The following is a 27987-nucleotide window of genomic DNA, read 5'->3' as shown; positions in this document are numbered from 1 at the left end:
CGCCGCAGCCGGAGCGCAGGAAGTGGGCGGGGCGGAACGGGGCGGGACTTCCAGTAGGAGGCGGCAGGTTTGAAAAGGCACAACGGCTGATTGCTGATTTTTGCCTTTGCTTGTGGCTGCTCCACGAACTCGCCGCCTTCCTGTGGGCTGCTGGTGCGGTAGGTGACCGCGAACGGACACGGGAGGACGGAGGAAGGGAGACTGAGGGCGCCCTCTCACCCCTGGGAGGCGCGGGCAGGAGCCAGGACGCGGGGCGCGGCCGTGTTGTTGCGCGCAGCGCTGGGGAGGAGGCTGGAGAAGCCAGCCCCTGGGAGGTGGGGCGAGCGCACAGGTCCTTTTTATGTGGTTTTAGTCCCAGAAACAACCTGAGCTCAGTTCATACACGAGTGAATGAATTGGAACCAAAGGTGTACTATCAAGGAAAGAGAAAATTGGATATGGGAGGTGATTCCAAAAGGAAGCGTTGGAAGTTTGGGAATCCTGGAGGAGACAACCTTGGAACAGAAAATCCTTAGGTTATTAAATTGCGGAAGGTTTTAGAAACCAAGCAGAAAAATTTGAATTTGATGTGGTGTGTAGGATAAGTAATTGAAGTATTTTTGTAAAGATGTTACATGATGCATTAAGTGTTTTGTAAGGATTAGTCTGAAAGCAGAGTGTGCAAAACATATTAAAGAGAAGAGAGCGATGTGCCATAATAATTATGAAGATATTTTACACCTGCTCTTTCTCTCTTGTGATAATCTCCAAACCAGATATAGCTTGTTTCAGAAAAGTGACTTTTTATGTGGTCTTTCTTTGATCAAGTCTTTTTTATCATCCATTTTTAAATAGGACTTAGATGAAAATGTAGAATGTATACTTATGCTGAAAAGGGCATCTAATATGTGAGGTGTCAGAATCTGGATTCAAAAAGATGCTGGCTATAGAATGAAAGCTTGAAATTATGAAATTCAATAATAGGAAATGCAAATGCTTGCTGAAGGTTCAAATAATCAATTATGTAAGAAGAACATGGCGAAGTCCTGGCTTAATATAAGTGTGTTACATGAAGAAGTTCTGGGAGTTTCAGTGGACCTCATATATATATATATGTATTTGTCAGCAAGTGTCACAGTTGCCAGACTAGACTAGATGAGAGTCACTATTGCCAGTTGTATTAATACTCTGCGCTAGGCAGACCATGTCTGGAGTACCGTGTTAAGTTTGAGCGTTGCATTTTAATAAGACATTGACAAAATAGTTTTAGAGGAAAGTGAGTAGAATGGTAAAGTTTCTAAAACAATGTCATATAAGGGGTGGCTATACTTAAAATATACTTACTTTAGACAAGAGAGGGCTAAGCAGAGACATGATAGCATTCTTTACATTTTTGAAAGTGGAGTCATAAACGGATTAATATATTCTGTGTAGTTGCAGTGACTAGAAATAGGACCAGTAGGTAAAAGTTAACGAACAGATTTCTACACAGTTGGAGGAAGAGTTATCTAATTGTTAGAGCCATACTAAGGTGGAAAAAAGTTGAGAATTCACAGTGAATTCTGTGATGTTCGCAGGTGTTGAAGTGGAACTGGGAATTTGTCAGTCATCTTTTAGAATGGCTTCCTACATTTATCAGAGGTTAGGCAAGTTGCCAAAGCTTCTTTTTAAACCTAAGAAACATTAGGAGTCTAAGGAAATAGATTTCCAGAATTGTGGGTCATTTCAGTTTGTTTGCAAAGTTGAACATTTTCACATTGGATCTCTGGGATCATGCTGCTTCCTTTGAGAGTAGGGGATCTGTAGGTCGCCCCTTACTCCCCCATTAGGAAAGTAGAGCATTCCTATGAAACATTTTGTGAGCCAAAATGATGGGAAGCAAAGAAGCAATTACCATTGATTTATATGGGAAAATTTTTTGAGCATCCTCAGACCCAAAAAATAGCGTACCAAAATAAATCGAGATGAAGCACAGATGTTCACTGACACAGTTCAAAGCCGTGGCAGCTTGATGCTGAGATGCTGAGTGTAGTTCCCAGGGAAGCAGCTTGGCGGCGCTACTATAGCTGCTCAGGGCGCGTGCTGCCTCTAAACAAAACAAACGCTGACCCATATTTTCGCCTTCTTTCCTAAAAGCAAAAGCTTCTTTTCGGATTTCTTGTGGTTATCCATACCTGTAGGTCTTTCGTCAAAGTGAAGTGGTGTAAAGCAAACTGTCGGATAGCGGGGGAAAGCTATATTGTTAACTTGGGTGCCTGGGACAGTGGCTTCTGTTGCTGCTGCTCCTCCTGCTATTGCTATTCTGCTAGGCACAGCTAGAGATTTGAAGAAAATGAAAGAGTCTTAGCTTACTGGGAGGTCACAATGCAGTGCCAGAGTTCTATAAATATTATGATGTAGTGCCAGAGTTCTATAAATATAATCACAATACACCTTGGCAAGTATTGTAACAGGGTTCAATGCGAGGCTCCAGGGCAGGATTTCTTAACTTCAGCATTACTGCCATTTTAGATTGAATACTTCCATGCTGTGGGACTGTCTTATGCATAGTAGGATGTTTAGTAGCATGCTAGGCCTCTTCCCTCTAGATTCCAGTAGCACGACCACTCCAGTCTTGACAACCAAAAATGTTTCCAAACATTGCGAGATGTCTCTTGGGGTGCAAAATTGTGAGAACTACTGCTCTAGGTGGGAATGTCTCATTATCAGAGGACATTAGGGGAAGAGGGCTTTTTGTGTTGTTAAAGTTTTCACCCTGGTGATTTGAATTCCTGCCAATTATACCATTGTATTCTTATTCTTTTTTCTCTTTTCCTACTTGGATCTTAAACTTTATTATCCATCTCACTATGTGTCCATTGCATAGCATGTCAAATCAGAGCACAGTTTTATTATCTACCCTATGTTGCTATTGTTTATATATAGATTCTGCCAATAATGTTGCCTATATATCTTGCTTTGCGGATTAATTCTCAGGTTTGGTCTTGTTAAACCCTGTACCCCCCAAAATTTGAAAAAGGAAAACATAGTTTCTCACCTGTCTCTTCAACTAAATTCCTCTTTCCCATATAAAAAAGAACAACATTAGGAACATTAGAAAATGACTACATCACTTTAGAATAAAAATTATTTTGGGAGATAGGTATATAGTTTGTGTTACCTTACTAGATGATTGATGATAGTTAATACCATTATGAAATGTTCAACCTTGACTTGTTAATTTTGTCCTTATGTTTATCAGCTTCTGGATACTGAGAACTGCTGGTTGTGTCATGTTTCTGATCTTTGCTTTTATTTCCTTCAGGCTAGCAGGAGACTCCCAAGATGGAAACTTTGTCTTTCCCCAGATACAATGTGGCTGAGATTGTGATTCATATTCGAAACAAAATCTTAACAGGAACTGATGGTAAAAACCTCTCCAAGAATGATCTTTATCCAAATCCGAAGGTAAAATGTGGTTGTGTTTGTGTTTGGCTAATGGTATTTGAAAACAAATTAAACTACCAGATCTATAGTGGGTGGAGAAGGGCCTGTACCCAACTATTTGATGTAGGTTAGTCATTTTAATCCAGAAAAAAATTTCTCACCTAGTGTAATTTTAAAATAACATTTAGTTTATATGGGGGACAACTTCTACATTCCCATCAGGAACTCAGTTCTTTAATATAGTTGTTTTCTTCAAAAAAAAAAAAAGCTTCTAAGCCATAGATATATTAAAGTATATTAAATTTTTTATTATTATTGTGTTGGAGTGGTAGTCTGAGGGTATCATTTATTGGTAGGCTTGAAGGAACTTGGCTCCAAGTGGTTTCCAACCACAAAAGTACTTAGAAACAATCCTCTTTGGGAGCTTACAAATTAATTTTCTTGCATTATGCCCTAAAGGGGAATTGACTTGTTTTGACAGACATTGTTTTTAGTTATTGAATGCAAAAATGAACTATTTGTGTATGTGTCACAGAAAATCCCACAGTCTTCTTCCAGTTTCCTGTGTTGGTCTTGAAGGGATAATATAATAAAACCTAGTTAATGATGTGGAACTCAAACTTTTTGATCGCAGTGCCCCTTTAATTTTTTAAAATGGATGAAGTAATGTCAGAATAAATGAACATGTGTATAGAGTGGAACAGGTTCTGCAGGCCAGCACTGGGGAGCTGCTGATTTAGAGGATAAAACTTTTAAAAATCCCATACTATCCTATTAGATTTATACCCCCTGGACCAAAGTGTTCGCTTAAATGTCAACATCTAAGGGATCCTTAACACCTAAGGCATTAAACAAAGTTTCTCGTGACCTTTTTAAAAAGAAATACAGCCTCAATGTGTCATTTTTGCCACATGCCTAATAACCTGTTTTGAAATACTAACCCTTCTTCCATTCCCTAATGTGGTGGATTGCTCTAATTGGATTTGGATATACTTGTTCTCATTCTGTAAATAAGCTTAAACAACTGATCTTACTGATCACTTATTACATGAGGAAACTGATGAGTATATAAGGTGTTTTAAAACTTGGAAAAATTAAGAAATATTTCAAGGGAAATAGAATAATTTTGTCATTCTTTTCTTCTTTGTATGCATTACCTACAATTTTGGGCAGTAATGATAGTGATACAGCTTTAGAGTCTGGCATCAGAGTATTAAAAGTTGTTTTTCTATTGTAGCCTGAAGTCTTGCACATGATCTACATGAGAGCCTTACAAATAGTATATGGAATTCGACTGGAGCATTTTTACATGGTGGGTTTAGGATGAGTCAAAATTATGTTCTGTTGCTGCATTTCTCCTCACATTACATATAGGTTTTCAGGATGGAGAGTTCTTGACTTTATTTTTAATAAATTAAAAAAGGCTTATATAAAATTATTGCCACTTACAAAGAAATCTTAGGCATAATAATGGTTTATATCGGTAGCTTTAGTAAGATGAAAACTATAGTAAAAGACTTAATGACACAAATTATTGAAGCTACGCAGTTTTTCACAGATGTATGGATTTGTGTTCAGAGACTATGATAAACAACAGCAAAGTCTTCACAGATACTGTTCTCTCCTCAGGAAGGACTCCCAAATTAGAGTAGAAGATATGCCCTAAGACTGAAAACATTGAAATAAGACAACTGAGCTTTTATCAAATTGAGTATTTCTAGTAGGAAGATCATTTTCCTTAATCTTTTATTGTCCTTGTTAAACCATCAGGGCATCATCTGAAGGTGCACTAAAAACTGTAATATCTGTAGAATCTCACCAGTATTATTGCATTTTGTTTAAAAATCAAAGGCTTTGCCACTTATTTGCTTTGAAACCTTGCTAAGGCTTAGTTTCTTTGTCTATAAAATACAGATAGCACTCTGTCCTAGGGTTGTTATAAAAATTAAGAGAGAATATATGTACAATGCTTAGCATAGTACCTGATATTTAGTAAATGTTAATCATTACCCCTTCATTTTTTCATTCATTTAAAAAATCTTTATTGAGCACCCACTGTGAATCTAGTATTATTAGCATTAATGCAGCTATAATTTTGTGCTAGGATCTGTATTATCTAAGTTCTTTTTAAATTTAATGAAAATAAGTTAATATATTTTGATCTATGATTAAGCTTTCTCGAGGCTGAAGATTTTTCTCCTTTTGTCTAATCAATGTGTAACTTAGATTTTGTGATTTCTTACATTTAGATGCCAGTGAACTCTGAAGTCATGTATCCACATATAATGGAAGGCTTCTTACCAGTCAGCAATTTGTTTATTCATCTGTGAGTAGAGTCATTTTATTTTCATTTCCATTCATATTTGCATTACATTAAGCTTTCTTAATGACATGATTTTCTTTGGGAAGGCCTTTCTGCCATCCTCCTCTCTGCTCCATCCCATATATATTCGAAATTGTGGACTTTCAGCAAACAAACTGCCTCCACCTGTGACACTTTCTACTGAAGTTTTAAGATGTTGTGAATCTAAAGTTGTTGGAGGATTTTGCATTCTTAGAGTTCTAGTACCCCCAAGAGTGTGTGTTGTTTATTAGAATCTGTAACTATATCTTGGTATTGCATGCATACTTATGCCGTGTACAGAAAAAGTAGATTTCAGTGCTATGGGATTATGCATTGTAGTAGACTTCAGACTTGGTTCTTTGACATTGAGATATATATCCAGAAATTCTTTTTTGAAAATAAGATGTCTATATCCTCTTGCTTAGTATATAATTTACATTATAATTTTTAATTTTCTTTCTCCACTTCATCTTCAAGGGACTCATTTATGCCCATCTGTCGGGTGAATGACTTTGAAATTGCTGATATTCTGTATCCAAGTAAGTGAGAATTGAAAACAATTTTTAATGTCTAGCTTCAATCTAACATTGTCCTTTCCATCAATAAATGTTAAAAAAAAGAAAAAGAAAAGGAAATTGGCTTTAAAAAGTATATCCCCTTCTTAAGGATGAATTTTTTTATATCCTTTATGGGAATTTTTTCCTTTGTAGGGCCACAGAAAAGCTCTTTTTCTGATTAGCTTTTCCTAACTCTTTACGTTTGAAAAATGTTCTGTAAATTTGAGAATGTGAATACAATAATATGCAAGCTATGATGTTGCATAGTGGGTCCATCATACCAATTTTATCCAATGTAACAATTACTTTTTACCATGAATAAAATCCTTTTTAGCATTGATGAGAATAGTCATATTATATTAGAATGTAAAATTCTCCTATTCATGTCCCTTAATTCATTTGACTCTTTGATATTTATACATCATTATTTTATGTTGCAAGAGATTCAGTATGCTATTTAAAAATTTGTTTTCTATCCTCTTTCTTGAGTGAGCTTTGGTACTTTTCCTTTTTCAGGGAATTTATCCATTTCACTTAAGCTGGCAAATTTATTAACAAAAGTTGTTCATAGTTTTTCTGTATCGTTTTTACGGTCTTTGGGGTCAACAGTGATCTCCCCTCCCTCGTTCTGACATTACTCATTTGTTTCTTCACTCTTTTATATTTCCCTGACCAGTCTGACTAGAGGTGTATCAATTTTGTTGATCTTTTCAAGGCACTAGCTTTTGGTTTCATTGATTTCTCTGTATTTTATTTCTGTTTTCTGTTTTCTTGGTTTCTGTGCTTATTGTTATTCCTTCTTTCCTCATGCTTATTTTGGGTTTGCTCTTTTTTTCCCCCTAGTTTCTTTAAGATAGAAGCTTGGGCCGTTAATTTGAGACCTTTCTTTTTTCCTAATATAGGTGTTTAGTGCTATAAATTTCCCTTTAGCCCTGCTTAGCTGCATCCCACAAACCAATGATGGATTGTTTCTTCTATATGTGTGTGTGCACACATGAATTTTGGATTATAAATTTGAGCCTGTGTCCAGCAGGGTAGTCCTGTGGTCATCTTATGCTTCTGGACATGAGACCACATCCCTCCTGAGATATTTTTTGCTTTGGCAGTTATTTCAGGGTTGTCATTGGCTAAAGACCACTTTTTATCTTGATTCCTAATTTTGACAGTTCTTGGACCACATGTATAATTTAAGTCAAACTAAAAACCTACGTGGGGGAAGGCCCAAGGTTTAGAATTCTCAGAGGAGATTATTTTCTCACCAGAGACAAGGCTAAGACAAACTAAGTAACTGTCATTTCTCTGCACTGGTATGAGAGATTTTTGGTTTCTTAATCTGCCTTTTCACTAATGAAGTAGCCTTTCTAATATCCTACATCTTGTAGGAATCTCAGCTCCAATTGCTTGTGTCATGTGGGTCCAGAGCATCATCATCTGTTCCTACCTGAAAGTTAGTGATCCAGGCCTCTTGCATACTCATCCTGGAGTTATTCTCTCTTGGTTCTCCTCCTGTCTCTGGCTGCTTTTAAGATTTTCTTTATATTACGAGTTTTCAACAATTTCATTATAATGTGCCTTTTTGGGGTTTTCTTTCCGTTTCTTGTTTTCCCTACTTAGATTTGCTGACTTCCTTGGATGTTTATAGTTTCTATTAAATTTGTAAAATATTCAGCTTATTTTATGTTTTTTCTGCCACTCCTTTTTGTGTGACTCCAATTACACATTTGTTATGCTGTTTAAGATTGTCCCTCAGCTCATAGGTCCCCTTTTCCCTTTTTTCTCTCTGGCCTTCATTTTAGATAATTGTTATTGTTGTGTCTTCAGTTTCATTAATCCTTTCATCTGTAGGTTTGATCTGCTGTCAGTCCTATCTAGTGTATTTTTCATTTCAGATATTTATATTTTTCAAGTATAAAAGTTTGATTTAAGTCTTTAAAAAATGTTCCCTTTTTTCCCTTATGATACTTACGCTTTTCCCTACCTTCTTGAACAAATGGAATATATTTATAGGACATATTTATAAAGGCTGAGTCATGAAGATGAGTTTAGTTTGGAGAGGCCAAGGCAACTAGAATTCATGAATTCATAAATTCTAGTTGTCTTTGCTTCTCTGAACTCTAAAAATTCTCCAAACTCTGAACTCTATCTTCATGACTCAGCACAGCCCAAGAGTTCTGTTTGTTCTCTCTCCCTGGGGTACAACCTGAAAACTCTCTTAGGAGTGGGCTGGTGCATTAACAGGGTTCACCTCATTTGTTTCTTTTTGGGCTTGCTGTCCTCTATTGCCTGTTGTCTGGTATCTAAAATTTGTTGCTTTGCATATTTTGTCTAGTTTGCTAGTTGTTTAAGATGGGAGAGTAAATCTGGTCTCTGTTATTCTCTCCTGGCCAAAAATGGTGTGCCTTTTTTTTTTTTAGTTATCAATGCAAAGATCATTCTGGTCTTGAAGTTAGAGCAGATTTTCTGCATTTTGGTTAATTATAGCATACACACAGCTTTATTCTATATGCTATGAGCAGCATAGATGGTGGGGAAGGATGAATTTTCATTTTTACATTATGTTGTTTCCAAGATTTACTTAAGGACTCTTGCTTTCTATTTTAGAAGCAAAACGGACAAGTCGGTTTTTAAGTGGCATTATCAACTTTATCCACTTCAGAGAAGCATGCCGTGAGACCTATATGGAGTTTCTTTGGCAATATGTAAGATTTAAATGTATTTTGGGGTCACATATCAAATCAGTAACATCATTTATGAACTAATGATCTGTTTTGAAATGTTTGTCACAGATATCTAATTGTTGTATGGCCGTTAGAATCAAATTTATTTTTATATTTACGTGAAGTTGCAGATTTTAGTTATTGGAAAGCATATCTCAGAGTGAGATTTTTCTTTGATGTTTGTTAACAGTAGGGAGAGGCTGGGTGTTTTTTGTTTGTTTTAATCTTGTAACTGAGGCCCCTTTTCCTATATTAGGAAATGTAAAGGAAGAGAATAGTGATAAATTTACACTTTTTCCTTTAAAATTTAGTAGATAGCGTAGTGTTTTTTAAAAATAATTGAGATATTTGAGATTTATATTTTCTTTCTAAATAATGGCCTAATTGGGTGTTGTGTTTATCATGGTTGCCCAGCACTGCATCATAAGATGCATTCCAAGCTAAACACTTTGACAGATAGAAACTCATTTCATCAACAATTTAGAGAATTTGGAAAGATTATGGGTCATCTGTGTGATTTATTTTGGGGTACCGGACACTTAGAAAAGCACCAGAGTAACACTAGACAATTGGAACTTAAGCTCCAGCTACGCTGAGCTATATAGATGCACAAATCATGCTAAGCTTATACCTCCTAATCATCACACACTCTCCATAGCTTACACATGTATGTGCCAACACTCCCAGACACCAATTTTGCTTGACTAATTTCTCACTTTTAGGACACAACTCAAACATCTTCTGTCATTGCCACAAATCCCTCTGTGACCTTCCTCCTCAGCCATTTACCCACGTTGGGTTGGATGTCACTCTTCTTGGTTCTCATTATATTCAGTACTGTAACAAGTTGTTTTGTAGTTGTATATTCATGTGTCTGACTCTTCGAGGAGACTGAGCTCCATCAGTCCGGGAGCTATAAGTTAGTCTTCTTGGGTATTCCCAGCACCTAGCACAGTGCTTAACTATGGTAAGAACTCAACATTTATGTGTTGAATAAAGAAATTTCTAACTCCTTTGTAAAGAATGCCTAATTCTATCTTAAATTTCTTATTTCTGATGGTGAAAGCTGTAGAGCGACTAAGCATTTGCAGTCTGTACTGGTAGATATTGTTTTAACCACATCACTGACTATTTGGAAAGCACTAATATGAAATTATTAAAATTGCTTTAATAGAAATCTTCTCTGGACAAAATGCAGCAGTTAAATATCGCACACCAGGAGGCATTAATGAAATTAGAGCGACTTGAGTAAGTCGTAGATTTCAAGTAAAATAAAGGCAATTTCAAAATGCAAAATGAACTGTAAGTAGTATTTTACAACCCTACAGTCCACATGAAGTCTCGTCTCTTCTTTACTAAATAGCAGAGTTTTTAAGTTTACCTTTTCTAAAAAAGAAAAACTAGTTTTTCTTCTTTCTAACTCTTAGTACCTAATATATTCTTTTCCTTCTTTCTTCTTGTTAGTGCATTAGCCTGCCTTGTGTAAAGCCATTAACTTACTGTCCTGAATTCTTTCTGGGAGTCTTTGTCTCATGCAGATGAGCAATAACTAACTGGACTCCTTTCTTCCTTCACAACAGTCCGCTCTGTTAAAATTTTTACTCCTTCAATAGAGGTTTGTGTTGTTTTGACTCATAGGTCAGGAGAATCATTCAAGAGTTATGATTTCTTGGCCTTATATATATTGATTTTGAACAGAAAGATTTTTTATCTCTTTTAATTTGTTAATATATTGAGTTTAGGGTAGTTGTGGTTGCCTATGAGTCCACACATAGATTTGGAGGTAGAAAGTTGGAGGCCATTTGATTTTTGTTTTCTCTCTGTAGCAGAGGCCAGGTCCTCTATTTTAAATTGTTGTCATATGGAAGGAGGATAATTCAGAAACATGAAAGCAGATCGTTTTTTCACTTAAGTTATTAGAAGGCAGAGATTTCATTTTGGCTTTTCAAAGGTAAGAACTCAATATGTACTATTTTAATCTATTTTGCTGTGTTTAGTTCTGTTCCAGTTGAAGAGCAAGCAGAGTTCAAGCAACTTTCAGATGATATTCAGGAGCTGCAGCAATCACTGAATCAGGAGTTTCGTCAAAAAACGGTATCTGTTGTTAGACACCTTAAAATTAAAAAAAAAAAAAATTGTTTTGTAGATGTAGAGGGAGTAAGAGCATGTTACATCCCATTAACTAAAGAAATAGGCTGTCCTGCTGTGCCCATTTGTGCCCCTTGTAGTGGATGTATACTTCTGTTAACCATGCCAAACCATGCTTCTTTATTTGTGTTGTCAAAGTTATATGCTGTCTTGCTGATAGAATTTTTTAGGATTTTCCTATGTCTAATTCTGCTGTTCTCAAACTTGTGCACTGAGGCACCCTGGAAACTGCAGCAAATTCTCAAAGTTGCTTCAGCGTATTTTAAGTTTTCAAGGGAAAACGGTATTCAGCATCTGTCATACACTGCTTGCACTACTAGCTTAAGGTAGTTCACAGTTTCAATATTAACTCACATTACCTTCCTTTCACATCTTTGAGAACCTGGGCTTTTCGCATTTGCTGTGATAAAAAACAAATACCACATGAAAATCATCATGGAACAGGAAATGAGAATAGCTGTGTCCAATCTGATTCGAAGGTGTGTGAATTTGTGCAATGTCCAACAGGTACACATGTCCAACTTGGAAGCAGTTGTGGTTATTTAAGACTAAAATAAAAATACTATTTTTCTTTCAATTTGTATGCTTACCTTTTCAAGGGGCTGCTTAGTTGTTAGGGCGTAAATACTCAGGCAGTTATGGAGTTAACTGCTTCAGAAAGGAACTGTCAGAAATTTCTTTTGGCTTAGGGTCATTGTGAACAGAGAAAGTTTGAAAATATCAGGTCTAATCTATTTAACTTTTCTCCTTTCTTGCCTTTTTTTTAAAATAAAGCTTTGAGTGGCTAAATTTAAATCTGTTTTGAATCATTATAAAACAGTTGTTTTCTTTTTTCTTTAGATAGTCCTGCAAGAGGGAAATTCCCAAAAGAAGTCAGATATTTCAGAGAAAACCAAGCGTTTGGTAAGCATCCTTTCATTTAACCAGCATTTCAGGTTTAAATATGTGTGGAGGAGTATTTTAACTGTGTATGTTATTTATTTTTTTTTAAAGATTGTCCCTGAGCTAACATCTGTTGCCAATCTTCCTTTTTTTTTCTTTTTCTTCTTTTCCCCAAAGCCCCCCAGTACATAGTTTTATAGTCTAGTTGTAGGTCCCTCTGGTTCTGCTATGTGGGATGCTGCGCCAGCATAGCTTGATGTGTATTGCTAGGTCTGTGCCCAGGATCCGAACCGGCGAAACCCTGGGCCACCAAAGTGGTGTGGGTGAACTTAACCACTCGGCCATGGGGCCAGCCTCTGGGTGTATTATTAAAGTCATATGTTTCTCCCTTATCTTGGTTCCCCTAAAATGAAACTAACTTTTTAAAATTTAAATATAATAGATGACTATTGTTTTAAAAAATATGGAAGCATGGAAGTGTATGACAAAAGTGAAAATCACCTGAAAACTCACCACAGAATCTGATATATATCATACATTACATTTCTCTCTGCAAATATATATGTATAATTGTACATAAATGATATTACACTGATGTCTCAAATTTGCTTTTTTTTGACTTAACAGTATAAGTAGTTATCACATCAATAAAGATGCTCATTATTTTAACAGCTGCATATTGTTATGCATTCTGTGTATGTACCATAATATAGATCCTTTTAGTGTCCTATTGATAGACATTCACATTACTTCTAATTTTTTTATTTTATTGAACAATAGCATATGTGTGCTACACTCCTACACGTATGTATATGTTTGTGCACCAGCCTGCTTTTTATCTTAGAATAAATTCCTAAATATAGGATTTCTGGGTTAAAGGAATATACATTTAAATTTGGCCCACATTGCCAAACTGACCTCTAAAAAGATATAAATTTACATTCCTACCAATAGAATGTGAAAGTATTCCTTTCCCTACATTCTTAGCAAAGTTGGATGTTTTTAGTTAGTTTGTTTTTAATCTTTGTCATATAAAGATATTTTATATCTTTTTATAAAGGGAAGAAAAGTGACCCAAGTGCTAATGTTAGGGAAATGATCTCTAATTTTATAGGACATTAAAAGAGTAGATAATGTGGTGGCTTGCTAAATTCTAAGAATTATATAACAGAAATATATTGTTTCAGACATTCACTTTTGGCCTCTGAGTTAGTTGATCAAAAGGTAAGAACTTCTGTTTTTTAGTTAAAAAAAATTTAGGCAAATTACGTAAGTCACATGGTAATACCTTTCTGTTGTAAAATATTCAAATGATATATATGTGTGTACATACATTATTATATGTGTTATTGTATGTATATATAATTATTAAATATGTGTGTGTGTGTGTGTGTGTGTGTGTGTATATACACACATATGAGAGAGAGTGTCAAATGTGAAAGGCCCTCCTCTCAGCCCACTTTACCTAGAGGTTACACCCTTCTAGTCCTTTCTCTGTACTATTGCGTGCACATTTATAGATGCAGATAGTCATTTATCAGTATGTTGTTGGTTTTCATAGAAATTGGTTTATGTTATATGTTTGTTGATCTGTGAATTGATTCTTTCACTTAATATTTCTTGGAAATCTTTCTATGTTAGTACCTAGAGTCATAGAGTATCCCAAAACAATGTAAACGTAATTTATCAATTTTTAATTGGGAAAGAAGTTCATATAAATCTTTTGTTTTAATGTAATTTTAGACTTGCAGAAAAGTTTTAAGAGAATTCTCAGATACTTTCACTGCAATTCCCCAAATGGTTTGGGATTCAGGAGAGAAGGAAATTTGTTTTAACTCCACAAGCATGTATAGAGCACCTTCTCACTGCTGTTACTATGTTTGGGTTCTGGGAGAACAAAGATAACTGTTCACAGCCCTAGGTTGTTCAGGCCTTTTAGAAACACGTATTAAATGCATACGTATAGTTTTGCATGTACAATATTGTACTGTTTATAGAAGGAACATAGAGGAAGTGGGAGCAGGATTTTCAGTGATTAATAGAAACTCCCAGGCAGTACAGGAGTGAGATGATAATATTCAGAAGGACCATACTGATCAAAGAGAGATCACTTATAATTGTCCAAACATAAGACTGGTATTACCAGGTTGTACAGGATAGTAGGAAGCTGGTGGAAGATGAGGCTGGAAAGGAGGGTAAGAGCTACAGAATGAAAGACCTTGAATGTCATGCCAAGGAGCCTTAGCTATGGCTTGTAGACACCTGTGAGCAATTAAGAAGGGGAGTGATATGGTCATAATTTAGTTTTAACCCCACTACAACGAACAGGGACCCAGTTTCTTTGTTCTTTTCCATTACTGTAATGGGAAATCACCAATTTCATTATTATATCTAATATATAAAAATGTTTTGTCAACAGAATGAACTAAAATTGTCAGTGGTTTCTTTGAAAGAAGTACAAGAGAGTTTGAAAACAAAAATTGTGGATTCTCCAGAGAAGGTTAAGAATTATAAAGAAAAAATGAAAGATACAGTCCAGAAGCTTAAAAATTCCAGGGTGAGTTTCCTTTTTATTTCAATGCTTTTCTTTCTTTTTTCTTTTTACCAACTCTTATTTAATCGTGTGTTAATTTTTTGATTTCCAGGTTATCTATATTCTCTTCCTCTTAAGCTTTTTGCCCTTGTCTCTCATTTATAGTCCTTCCCTAAAGTGGATATAGGGAAAAGAAGTATAATTTCAGGACATTTGTTCAATTATGCAACAGGGGCTGGCCTGGTGGCACAGTGGTTAGGTTTGCACATTCCGCTTTGGCGGCCTGGGGTTCGCCAGTTCGGATCCCGGCTGTAGACCTGCACACCGCTTGTCAAGCCATGCTGTGGCAGGTGTCCCACATATAAAGTAGAGGAAGATGGGCACGAATGTTAGCTCAGGGCCAGTCTTCCTCAGCAAAAAGAGGATTGGTGGCAGATGTTAGCTCAGGGCTAATCTTCCTCAAAAAAGAAAAAAAGAAAGCACCAAAAAGAGAAACAAAAAATACCATAGGGTGCTTTGAAATAATACCGTGAGAGCAGCCCAATTTAGTATCGTGGAAATCAGGGTTGGAGACAGGAAGGAGGTGAAAATTTATGCTGACATTGGAAGGCTGAACAGAGGTTATTCTAGTAATTTGTGCCTAGATGAGTATTCAAGGCAGAGGGAACAGCATATGCAAAATCTTAGAGGTAGTAGGGAGCAAGGTATGTTGAAGGAACAAAGCATGATAAGGATAAGAAGGAGAGTGGCATGAGGCGATGATGGGAAAATCGGCAACAAGCAGATTTTTCAGGGTGCTCGATTTTACCTTGAGAGCAAGGGCATACCACTGACTAATTTAAAAGGGGTGTATTGGAATATGGCATGATTTATGTTTACTAAGATTACGGGTTATTGTGGGAGATGGATTGAGGTAGAGCGGGACAAAAGTAGAAGTGGGTAGACGATTTAGCATCCTTTATGATGCAAGGTTTTTAAACTGTCAATTAAAAAAATTTTTCTGGTTTATCTCTGAGTTTCTTATTCACGTCATTCCTGATAATTAAGACTTAGCACACAGGAATGGACAAAGATTACCTGAACAGAAATGGGAGCCCAGAAATAGATCTGAGTATTTACGATAAAAGAGTGGTTTATTTAGTAAATAATTCTGGTTCAATTGGCTATTCATCTAGAAGAAAAGGGTGTTGGGTCTACACCTTGCACCATTTACAAAAACAAATTCTATGTGAATGAAAGAATTTAAATTTAACAATTTAACAATTTTAGGAATTTTAGGAGAACGTTTGTATCATCTTGGACTGAGATGGATTTTTTAAATTAAGATTGGAAACCTAAAATCTACAGAGGAAAGTAGACCTATGGAACATATTTATAGTGCCTATAACAGGTAAAGGGATTATGTCCATGATATGCAAAGATGCAAAGGGTGTTTACAAATTAGTAGTAAAAAGACAACAGAAAAATAAACACTATGTGATTAAGCATTTCCCTGAAGATAGAATCCAGCTGGTTAATAAGGTGGGAGGAGGGGTAGGCTAGCGGGGAGAAGGAGAGAAGTCTTTGCATTGTGACAGTGGTTGTGGTAAACATATGTTCATTTTCCAATTCTGCAAAAGGAATTAATCTTTTTAAAAGAATTAGCTGTAGTAATACATAGCTGTGGTAATTATACAAATGAATGGAAGATTATAATTGGTAATACAATTGCCCAGGACTAATCAGGAATAGTTTGAGTATTAGCGGAAATCAACTCTTTTAAAATCATCATGAATAACCTTTGGAAGGTACTTCAATGAGTGATTTAGTAAAATTATGGCAGTTTTCCTTTGTTTGCGGATATTTGGCAATTAAGAGGCATAATTATATGTGCTTAGACACATGTCAGTAATAGTGCTGCGTGACTCACCTAGAAACTTAATTGTTCTCTGCTCCTAAGCTTTCAGTATTAAGTGCAGAAATTATTTAAGAGCAAACAAATTGACGTTGCTGCACTGTCATGAAGGACAATATCAAACTGATTTCTGTGATTTTTTTCTTTCAAAGCAAGAAGTGATGGAAAAGTATGAAATCTATCGAGACTCGGTTGACTCCCTGCCTTCATGTCAGCTGGAGGTGCAGTTATATCAAAAGAAAATACAGGAACTTGCAGATAATAGGGAAAAATTAACCAATATCTTAAAGGAGGTTTGTATTGTGGGCAAATTGTATGTCTTTGTTATGTCATTGTTTACTATATTTCCTTGGATTTGCTTTTACTTTTTGTTACTAATTCCCTAAGGAAAAGCAGGATCATTCTACAGTATAATAAATATGGCAAGGTATGCTGAGAAATAAAACTTTTCTTTTTCAGCATAGCAGTAGTAAGACCCATTTTAACCTTCAGATGAAATGAATAATAAATTCACTAACACAGCATATTGCCATGTATATTTTGGGAAAAAAGTAATGGAATTTTAAATTTGCTCAGACAGTGGAAGTGATCTCATCAGTAAGCATAAAGTTCCAACTTACCGTCTGACAGTGTACGTGGGATCTGTGAAGAGATTTAAAGCTTGTGACATAGTCCCTGCCCTGAAGATGGAGACCTAATGCCGACGTTATTTAAGATTCTCAGGCTAGAAACTTGAAGATTTTTGTCACTTAACTTTATCATCCAATCCAGACTGTCCCCAGGATTACTAACACTGCATTGGATAAAAGATTTCTTTTTTGTGGGAGGAAGGGGCTAGAAGGTGAGATTGCCTGAGGTCTTCTTTCCCAACTACGTGCTCTCCTTATCTGCCATCGAGTCAGCAAAAAAGATTGAGATTCACGACTTTTAATTGTTTCTAGAGTCTACCCTTTTCTTCAGCCTCAACTTAGCCTCTTGGCTGATCTTATTAATTGATGCCTCTTTTCTGATCCTTGCTGATAAAATGAAATGATAAAAAGACCTCTCTCAGCATCATGTCTTTCTCAGTATTTCTAGGACCTTCCTGTTCTCTTTGTTTAGTCTGCATTCTTTTGCTGGGCTTTCAGGGTTTAAACAATTTTATCTCATTTTAAAGTTGTATTTTATTATAGCTCATGCTGGAAAATAGTCATTTGTTTTGTTTATAAAAATCCTAATTGGTTGTATTGACTTTAAATGCTTCTTGTAAAATACAGAGCCTGAACTTGGAGGACCAAATTGAGAGTGATGAGTCAGAATTGAAGAAATCGAAGACTGAAGAAAATTCTTTCAAAAGACTGATAATTGTGAAGAAGGAAAAACTTGCCACAGCACAATTCAGAATAAATAAGAAGCATGAGGACGTCAAACAGTACAAACGCACAGTGATTGAGTATGAAGTTATTTTCCTTTTAATGTATTAGAAAGTAATTAGGAAAAGCTGATACAGTCATGCGTCGCTTAATGATGGGATGGCTTCTGAGAAATGGGTCGTTAGGTGATTTCATCATTGTGCGAACACCCTAGAGTGTACTTAGACACACCTGGATGGTATAGCCTACTGCACACAGAGGCTACATGGTCCTAATCTTATGGGACCACTGCCATAAATGTAGTCCGTCATTCACCAAAATGTTATGCAGTGCATGACTGTACATTTTTTCTCTAAGTTTCCAAAACTCCTATAATTTCAAAAAGGTATCCTAAATGTAGATGACTAAAACAGATGAGTTAATTATGAATCTTATAATGCTTTGTCTAGATTTAGAGATGTTTTGGGTGGTAGTTTTTTTCTTTTCTGGATATTACACTTCCAGTTCCTTTGCATAATTCTTCAAAAGGGGTCTGGTGCCACTGCCTATTTCAGTGCACTTTAGACACAGTGGTCTAGAGTTGCAGTAGGATGAATCAGCTGTTCACCTTGTAGTCTAACTGGTCTGGAGCATTATAGCATCCATGTTTTGAGAAAAATTCTTATTTTTTTATTCAGGTAAGAATGCCTCGCTAAGCATTTTTGTTCTTATTTTCTTGTTAGCCAGTATGTTCAGGTATTTTCTTGGTAGACTCTTCTTCCCATCAGTTCTAAGAATGTGTTTTTAGAATAAATGCCCCAGATATGTCTATGAGATATCACTGTTTCAGCCTCTAAAAGGTGCATTAGAGATCGGTTGAAGATTTCCTCTGCTCTTCTCATGCAGGTGAAGGAAAAGGGCAGAACCTGTGGATTTTCTATTTGTTGCTGTACTGCCTTGCAGAAAACGTGTACTGATTTACATTCCCACCAGCAGTACATGAGTGAGCACAACCAGGGAAATGTAACTTAAAATCTCCATTTTAAAGAATAGCTTTCGTGGGAAAGAGCTTGCTGTGCCGTGCCGTGAGCACAGCGCCACATGGGGGTTTTCATCTGTTTGCTCTCACATCTTGAGAAGAGTTTTAAGTTCATCAGACATATAAATGGACACTTTTGAATCATAATTAGAGTTAAATGTTTGCCTTTTTAGATACTTAAGAGGAATTATAATTTAGCCATCTCTATTTTCCTTTAGAGATTGCAATAAAGTTCAAGAAAAAAGAGGTGCTGTCTATGAGCGAGTAACCACGATTAATCAAGAAATCCAAAAAATTAAATTTGGAATTCAGCAACTAAAAGATGCCACTGAAAGGGAGAAACTGAAGTCCCAGGTGAGTATGTGTTCATAAGGAATTAATTTCAGACAATCTCACAAGTTTAAAATGTAAATTATGTCGTCTTCATTTTGAAGATTTTGTTGGTTCTCTGGAGTAGAAATTGACCTCCCAGGTCCTTTGCTTTTACTTCCATTTATAGCACCTTTTCCATTAAGTTTGCATGTCTGTCTTGTTCATACCTTTTTTCTTACTTGCCTTTTTCCCCTGACAACACCTGGCAGGATATTGTGCTTTGCAGTAAGAGTAGATGCTGCATAAAGGTTCTGAATTTTTTTGATAAATGAACTTGGATATCAATTTTAGATAATTCCCTCCAAAAAGTTTCTGCAGTTTTTTTCCTGAAAAAAGGATCTCAGGTGGGGCCAGCCCTCTGACCTACTGGTTAAGTTCAGTGTGCTCTGCTTCAGCTGCTCGGGCTCGTTCCTGGGTGCAGACCTACACCACTCATCTATCAGGGGCCATGCTGTGGTGATGACCAACATACAAAATAGAGGAGGATTGGCAACAGATGTTAGCTCAGAGCGAATCTTCCTCAGGGGGAAAAAAACAATGGAACTCAGGAGTATTTCTTAGCATTAAATGTTTGAGTTGTTACCTGCAACAAAGTGGCTTAGATTAGTCCCTGTGTGTTATGAGACTTTTAATATCTTTATGATTACTTAAAATTACTTAGTACTTTTATGCTTTGCTTGTTTTTAGCATATTTATTTCATCCTTTCATAAACAGTGCTAAGTCTAATGAGAACAGGCATCTTGTCTTCTCCGTTTTTATCTTCCAGAATGTCAGCACATTGCCAGATTTAAAATGTTTACCTGTTTCTATCCTTCTCTTAAGTGCCGGTGTCTCAGACAGGCACCCTGTTCCTGATGCACTGATTATGTCTCCTTCTCTCCTTGACTTGAGAAGTGTGACCTGTGTCCTCGACGTTCTTCCCAGCTGCTCTACCAGAAGTCACTGAAAGCAGCCCTTTGTTATGTAAAATCCCTTGGCCTCTTTTTTATTTTCTCCTTCTTCTTCACCTTGCCTACACTGACATCTTAGATCAAGGTTTCCTAAACCCTGATACCTGAAAAATATTTAAACACTTGCTGTTACTACCTTCCACCGCCCACATCCAATTTGCAAAGATTCCTAATAATAAAAGAGCCACGGGAGACAGTCCCCTCACCAGTTCTCAGGAGCTTTTTCTCCTCTGAAAGACGAGATAGCGAGCATGTGCCCATGTCAGTATGTATATATATATATATATATACATAGTGAGGATTGTCTCACGGCTACTTCAAAAGGAAGAAAAGAAGAAAGGAACAGAAGAAAGAAAAAGAAAAGAAAATGATTGTTTGTCCCTTTCCGTGGACTACCCAGTACACTGTCCTGATTTTTTTTCTGTTCTTCCTTTTCTTTCTACATTCCAACTACTTTTTTTTTCTGCCTCTTCACTGGATAGTCACCAAGACTCAGCCTTTGGCCCTCTGTTTATCTCCAGAATGGGGGTTAGAAAGACCTTGGGAGATAGTTAATCCTACTTCTTAACCAAGTCAAATGAACAAATATTTATTTGTTATCACGTGGTCAGGTGCAGTTAATGGACCAGTTAGTAGTGTCATCACCCTTTGCCTGTCAGTCATGAAAGGTGCCCATGCCTGCCTTCAGTTAACTGTTAGTTTTGTGCATCCCACTGATAACATTTTAATTTTCTCAACAATAGCATTCATGTATTTTTTGTCTTAGTATGTCATGTCAAATCATGCCTAGAATGGTACCTTGTATATAGCATGCTTTCCACAGATATTTGTAAAATAGGAAGGTCATCTAGCCTGGGGTTTCTTAAAATTGGCTGTGTATTAGAATTCAATGAGGAATTAAAAAATGAACAAACCCTCACCCAAATACATAGATTTAGAATCACCAGCAACGGGGCCCATGAGCCTGAACTTTTTAGGATGGCTTTTGGGAACCACTGACATGTCCTGCCTCATTGTTTTCAGTATTATGGAGCTCATAACTACCTAGGCTGTCTGCTAGGACAGCTTTACTTGTTAAATTGTTACTTCTTATTTGGGGTTTAAAATATTTCTGTACTCTGATGAACCAGGATCTCTCTGGAACAAATCTATACCCTCTTCTACTTAACTTCAGATATTTGAGGATAATGATCGTGGGTTCTTTTAACCTTCTCATATGGGTTAATTAGCCCCAGTTTTCCAGCCATTGTTTATATAGCTTAATTTTCAGATTCATTACTATCTTGTTTACTGTCCTCTCTACTGTCTCCTGCTTGTCATTATTCTATTTGAAATATAGAACCCAGTAGTAAACATAGTCTTCCAAATACTGATGTGACCAGCCCCAGAGCACAATGCTTCTGCTAATGAAGCATCATATTGGGTTGGATTTTTAGCAGCAGCATCTTGCCCTTGTCTCATATTGAGCTTGTGATCAGTTAAAGGACCCCTATCTTTTTCACATGCAGTTCTGCCAAGTTAAAATTTTTTCACAGTACTTTAAAGCAACTGTTGTTTTGAACTTTTAATTTAGGGTTTTACTATTATTTCTTTTAGGTTTCATTTTATTTCAACCTAGATTTCCAAAATATCAAGATCAGTTTAAATCCATGTATCATTCACATTAACTATTTCTCATGGCTTAGTGTCACTTGCAAATTTGCTCAGCATGCCTTTTTCTCCAAAATAAAAATGTTGAGTAGACCCAGGCCCTTTGCTGCATTGTATTTCTTCCTTCAGAGTGGCATAGAACTGTTCATCAAAACCTCAGATACAGTTGTTCAACTTGCTAAGTTGTTCTGACCATTCTTTCATCAGTCTACATTGTAATATGTGTTTTCTCCAAAGCAGCCCGGGGAGTCTCTAAACCCAAGGTGAAACCAGGACAGGTTTTGTCAGAGAACTCCCTTTAGCATACTTTATGATCATCTTCCGTGAAAAGGAAAGAAGGATGTGTTAAGATTGCCAAATTGTTCTTTATGCGATTTTCTTGGCTCCTAGTGATCATCATATCCCTTTTTTCATTAAATATCCTTTCCCATAGATATTACATCTCTTCTAGTTTCAATTATCGCCTTTATTTAGTAGATAGCTTTCAAAAATCTGTGTTTCCTGTTCTGTCCATTCACCTCAACTTTACTTATTCTAACTGCCTGATGGATATTTCCAATGGGCTAGCTTATCACAACAAAAATAACATTTATAAAATTACGCTCAACATCTTCCAGCATCTTTCCTCTCTCTCACTTTCTCCTTCCCCACTCTAGCTCTTTCTCTCTTTTCCTTTCCCTCTCTTTCACTCAGTTTCTTCATATGCCTCAATGGCCTTATCATTTTCAAAATATCTCAAGGAGTGAAAATTTTGGATTTTCTTTAGATAATCCTGACATCCAGACAATCACCAAGTTAATGCCATGATTTTTTTAAAACTCATCAGTACTGTTCATAACAACCCTTTCTATTCATACTATCATGTAATTTTGTAATAATACTCATGGATTGCAGCAAAAACTTACTAAATTTCTTTCTTGACTTAAGATTGTCCATCAGATCTGTCCTGAGTACTAAGCACTGCCAGATTTATCCTGCTGAATCATCACTCTTATTACTACACTTCCTTGTTTAAGACAGGAGCTCCCTGTTTTCCTGCAACTTGTTCATTCATTGAGTTAGTCATTCAACAAATGACCTCTGCACCGACTGGGTGCTGGGCATTAAACTTGGTTCAGGGAATACGTTGTGAACAAGGAAGGCATGATCCCTGCCTGCTGGAATTTTTAAAGTTTCATATCTGAACTATTCATTTCTCTTATTTAAGGGTTAATAGAAAGTGTATCCTCCATATAACTTTCTCTGGCTCCTTTCAGATAGCTTTGATTTCTCTCCTCTCTCAAATACCGTAGGATTTTTACCCTGTTCTGATCTGTGCTGTCCAATGAGGTAGTTACTAGCAACACGTGGCTATTTACATTTAAGTTTAAATTAATTAAAATGAAGTAAAGTTAAAAGTTTCGTTCCTCATTTGTACTAGCCATATTTCAAGTGCTCAGTATCTAGTCTGGTCTGGGTTGTATGTTCCTTTAGGGTGGAAAGCATAACTGCACCTTTCATCATACTGTTGTACTATTTACAGTGCTACTTGTGGAAGGTACCCAGTAATATATTTGGTCGATGAATTAAAACATACTTTGTGGATACCTGGCTACACTGGCTATAAAACTTTATGGATACTATATAATCTTAAATTTCTCTGATTTGAAAAGTGAAATAATTACCTAGACCAATGCTATCCAATAGAACTTTCTGCAATAATGGGGATGTTCTCCTGTACTGTTAGGTACAGTAGCCATTAGATACATGTGGCTATTGAGCACTTGAAGTGTGGCTAGTGCGACTGAGGAACTTGTAGCTATTTAAAAGTAAATTTAAATAATCACATGTGGCTGGTGGTTGTCATATTAGACACTGTAGAACTAGAGTTTGAGTTTAAAAATATTTAACTTCAGTGAAGCCATCACAGTACGATTTACTTATTATGTGAATTACATCTGACTCAATATTATAAAGTTCCACTTGGATACAGGATTTAATTGGAAACTAAAATATATAGCTTTTGTGAGGACTGTGATCCATTGCTGTTAACATCCTGTGAGGGTTGGCTTTGAACTTCCCATGTTTGTTTCCCTCTGTGGACGTGCCACTGGAATTGGGCTGTAATGCTCCGTCCATTTCTTGTGGCTCTACCTGCAGGATTTGTTCCTCCTTCAGAGTATAGTTGTTCTCAGAAGAAAATTCCTCCTCTGGGTGTATTGAAATGGTTGGTTCAGATATTTACAGATTATATATCTTTAGCCACACTTAGTTTTACTAGTTTCTCATGAGTAGTATCTTTCCACCAAATTTATTCAGCTTTCTTTTTAGTATGAATAAGTACATACCCCTATAGAACTAGGAAGTTAAATTGATCTGTAGCTGCTGAATGTGCTGATTTTTTTTTTTATTAAGGTTATGAAAGTTAACATCCTTGTGAAATTACAGTTGTACATTATTATTAGTCATGTTGTAGGTACACCACTTCACCCCTAGTGCCATCCCCCCACCCCCCTTTCCCCTGGCAACCACCAATCAGTTCTCTTTGTCCATACGTTAACTACCACCTATGAGTGGAGTCATGCCGAGTTCATCTTTCTCTGTCTGGCTTATTTCACTTAACATAATACTCTCAAGGTCTATCCATGTTGTTGTGAATGGGACAACTTTGTCCTTTTTTATGGCTGAGTAGTATTCCATTGTATAAATATACCACAACTTCTTTATCCAATCATCAGTTGCTGGGCACTTAGGTTGGTTCCATGACTTGGCTATTGTGAATAATGCTGCAATGAAGATAGGGGTGCATAGAGCTTCTGAAATTGCTGATTTCAGGTTCTTAGGATATATACCCAGTAGTGGGATGGCTGGGTCATAAGGTATTTCTATTCTTAACTTTTTGAGGAATCTCCATACTGTTTTCCATAGTGGCTGCACCAGTTTGCATTCCCACCAACCGTGTATGAGGGTTCCCTTTTCTCCACAGCCTCTCCAACATTTGTCACTCTTGGTTTTGGATATTTTTGCCATTCTAACAGGTGTAAGGTGATATCTTAGTGTAGTTTTGATTTTCATTTCCCTGATGATTAGTGATGATGAGCACCTTTTCATGTGTCTATTGGCCATCCGTATATCTTCTTTGGAGAAATGTCTGTTCATGTCCCCTGCCCATTTCGTAATTGAGTTGTTTGATTTTTTATTGTTGAGTTGTGTGAGTTCTTTGTATATTATGGAGATTAACCCTTTGTCGGATAAATAACTTGTGAATATCTTTTCCCACTTAGTGGGCTGTTTTTTTGTTTCAATCCTGTTTTCCCTTGCCTTGAAGAAGCTCTTTAGCCTGATGAAGTCCCATTTGTTTATCCTTTCTATTGTTTCCCTCATGTGAGGGGTTATGGTGTCCGAAATGTGCTGATTTTTTTTTAAATGTTGTTTACATGCGTTAGCAACTAATTCACTGTACTTCTCCTACAAGATTTAAGAAATAGAGCTTTCAAAATTTTTTATTTTCCCAATGATTCATATTCCATGATAATTGTAGTACAAATTTGATGCCTGATTAGATCTTGGAAATCTCAATGCACTTTTCTATTTTTGTGTTAGGATTTAGTAACTGTCTATGTTTGAATTTTTGGAAAGTGTTTAGCCTTAAGCATCTGTTTATATTCACTTAATCTAGAACAGTCGCTTTCAGACCTGCAGAGGTAGCCGTCTCTGGAAACAGTGTTCTTCTTTTTCTGAACACTATGAATTCATACTATATTAAATTATAATCTAGATAATCTGTTCACAATTAAATAGTATCTACACTAGAATTTAAACTAAGTGGTAGCCAAACTATAGGTTTAAGAAAAATTAAATGGGAGCAACACTTAAAATTGAGAACATTATATCCATTATACTCATTTACTGCGTTTTCTTCCCACTGGAAAAGGTCTGCTGTTTTATCTCAGTGGTGAAACACCTCTCATAACTATTCAGAGTACTGCTTTTTCTTGTATCATGGTTTGAGAATTGTTTAAGAAAAATGAATACTAAAAGAGAATCAACATTGCATTTGATCAGTATGAGATAGAAGAAAATGTATGTAGGCTTATCTGCTTTTATTATTTTATTCAATCTATAAAAATTATTCTGTACTCATTTTTTCTTCATTCTTAGCACATCCACATAGGTTTATGTGAAAACTCATCATTGCTTATAGTAGAACTGTCTGATCAGTTTATTAAAATGACTCTGAAAGGTATCAATATATTTTTCAGTCCTATAGATGACTTATTAAATCCATTCATATATCTTTTAAATGATGATCAGGGTCAAATGCAGAAGTTATAACTGTTTACAGTAATCTAGGTATTTGTCTACATGGAAAGCTCCAGAGTAATAAATTTTTCCTTGATAATTAGAAATATGTCCTTAATGTCTTGGAGTCCAAGCCATTGTTACATGTCTCTGCTTTGTTCTTTCCAAGTAGCAGTCTTTTTTGATGTGTCTGTACTGCTTGCAGAATGAACTTTTAAAAAGAGTAGGCACATGTGTGTATGTGTATGTGCCTAGGGTAGTTTAGGCTTTAAAATATTAATAAATATGAAGAAGATTGTTGGAATTCTTGTAACATTTTAATTTAGGTTGTTGTGTGGAATAATTCTTATTCTATTTCATTTTCCACATAGGAAATATTTCTAAACTTGAAAGCTGCTTTGGAGAAATACCATGAAGGCATTGAAAAGGCCGCAGAGGACTGTTATGCTAAAATAGATGGGAAAACAGCTGAACTGAAGAAGAAGATGTTCAGAATGTCAACCTGATTAATACAGTCACATGGCTTTTTGTAAATAGCTTTCCCTCGTTTAATTTTATGTTTGGAAAGGGAATAGTTAAGTTGAAGTTAATGAAAGTATCAGAAGTACCAAATAATATTGGCTCAATCATTTTTTATATACTCTTAGAGCATATTATTCTGTAAGACAATGCATTCACTGTAGACTTTTATTAACTTACAGTTAACATAACTTGTGCAGCTATTCACATCTCTGCCCCTTGTTATAAGTAGTTGGAATAAAACAAAAATAGTTGCATTTGAAATAAATAATTTTTCTGTTGTTATCAGGCTGTTGTTGCTTTGTTTGTTGACATATAGAGGTGTAGCATTAGTGAGCCTCGACTGTGCACTAAACACTGTGGTAGGGATCTCATTTGATCCTCCCTCAAGCAACTCTAGAGATAGATGTTTATTAGTACTTCATAGGTGAAGTAACTATGAAGGTCCCGAATGATGAAATACCTGGATCCAAGTCTAAACTGTGCTCTTTTGATACTGAAGTCTGGAAAGCTTCTACTGTACCACACTTTCTAATGTAATTGTTCGAAAGAGAAAGTCTGAGTGTGGTAATCCAGTTGCTCACTGGCGCCGTGACATTTTTATGAGGAAAATGTGCAAAGTGCTTCAAACAGTGCCATGGTAGACATTCGGTGCAGATTAAATCTTAGTATTGAAAGTCATGGGCATTCCAGGTACTTTTCTCTTTGTCCGAGATGATAAAATGTTGTTGTAGGTAGAGACCAGGCTTTCAGTGAGAGGAAAAGTCCTGGAATAGGAGGAGCAGAAAAATCGAGGTGTCCAGGGAACGATAGTCAGGGAACAAAATGGAGCTATTGCCCTGTCCCTTCCTTGCTTCTCTGTAAACAGTCAGAATTTTAATCCATAGAAAGCTTCTGTTTATGAGGCTAGGTGACAGGTATAAACTTGACCATATCTCTCTTATATTTAAAAATTGTAATCTCCCTGGACCTATCTCCACTTTTAGCTACTACTCCGTTTTTCACAACCAGATTTCTAGGAAACCTAGTCTATACCTGTGAATCTATTTCATTCTCTGTCCATCGTGACAATGTTACTTCTATCTATACTAATTCACTGAACTTTCTAAGATCACCAATTCATTACCAGTTAGCAAAAGTCCCTGGACACTTTTTAATCTTTATTTTCCTTACATTCTACCCATCCGATACTTTTTTCCCTTTGTCTCAGTAACACCACTCCCTTAGTTCTCTTAATTCTCTGTCTGCTCCTTTGAAATGTTTTCCCACAAGGGCCTCATCTCTGAAGTGTTGTGTTCTTTAGGCATCTGCTCTTGACCTTCCTTCTCTTCTCAACCTCTGTCCTCCTCGAAAATATCTATATC

At 36.3% G+C, this 27987-nt stretch overlaps 1 protein-coding gene across 1 annotated transcript; it reads left to right on the top strand.

The window, feature by feature from the left end:
* The first annotated feature begins 79 nt into the window (after positions 1-79).
* NUF2 (NUF2 component of NDC80 kinetochore complex) lies at positions 80-26891 on the top strand. Its single transcript, NM_001309320.1, has 14 exons — positions 80-158; positions 3284-3426; positions 4643-4717; positions 5655-5731; positions 6227-6288; positions 8908-9005; positions 10198-10271; positions 11021-11117; positions 12012-12074; positions 14473-14610; positions 16633-16773; positions 17737-17912; positions 19069-19204; positions 26476-26891. Exons 2-14 carry the CDS (start codon positions 3304-3306, stop codon positions 26608-26610), a joined length of 1395 nt encoding a protein of 464 aa, NP_001296249.1. The 5' UTR covers positions 80-158; positions 3284-3303; the 3' UTR covers positions 26611-26891.
* The last annotated feature ends 1096 nt before the right edge of the window (positions 26892-27987 follow it).

This window comes from Equus caballus, chromosome 5 (assembly GCF_041296265.1).
Source record: "Equus caballus isolate H_3958 breed thoroughbred chromosome 5, TB-T2T, whole genome shotgun sequence".
NCBI classification, from domain to species: Eukaryota; Metazoa; Chordata; class Mammalia; order Perissodactyla; family Equidae; genus Equus; species Equus caballus.
This window is presented reverse-complemented; position numbering and strand designations above follow the sequence as displayed.

Bases quoted from the DNA above. Each gene is read 5' to 3' on its own strand.
- NUF2 (NM_001309320.1), top strand. From the start codon at position 3,304: ATGGAAACTTTGTCTTTCCCCAGATACAATGTGGCTGAGATTGTGATT. The intron at 6,289-8,907 runs GTAAGTGAGAAT...TTTCTATTTTAG, and splicing joins TGCTGATATTCTGTATCCAA to AAGCAAAACGGACAAGTCGG. The intron at 19,205-26,475 runs GTGAGTATGTGT...TTTTCCACATAG, and splicing joins GGGAGAAACTGAAGTCCCAG to GAAATATTTCTAAACTTGAA.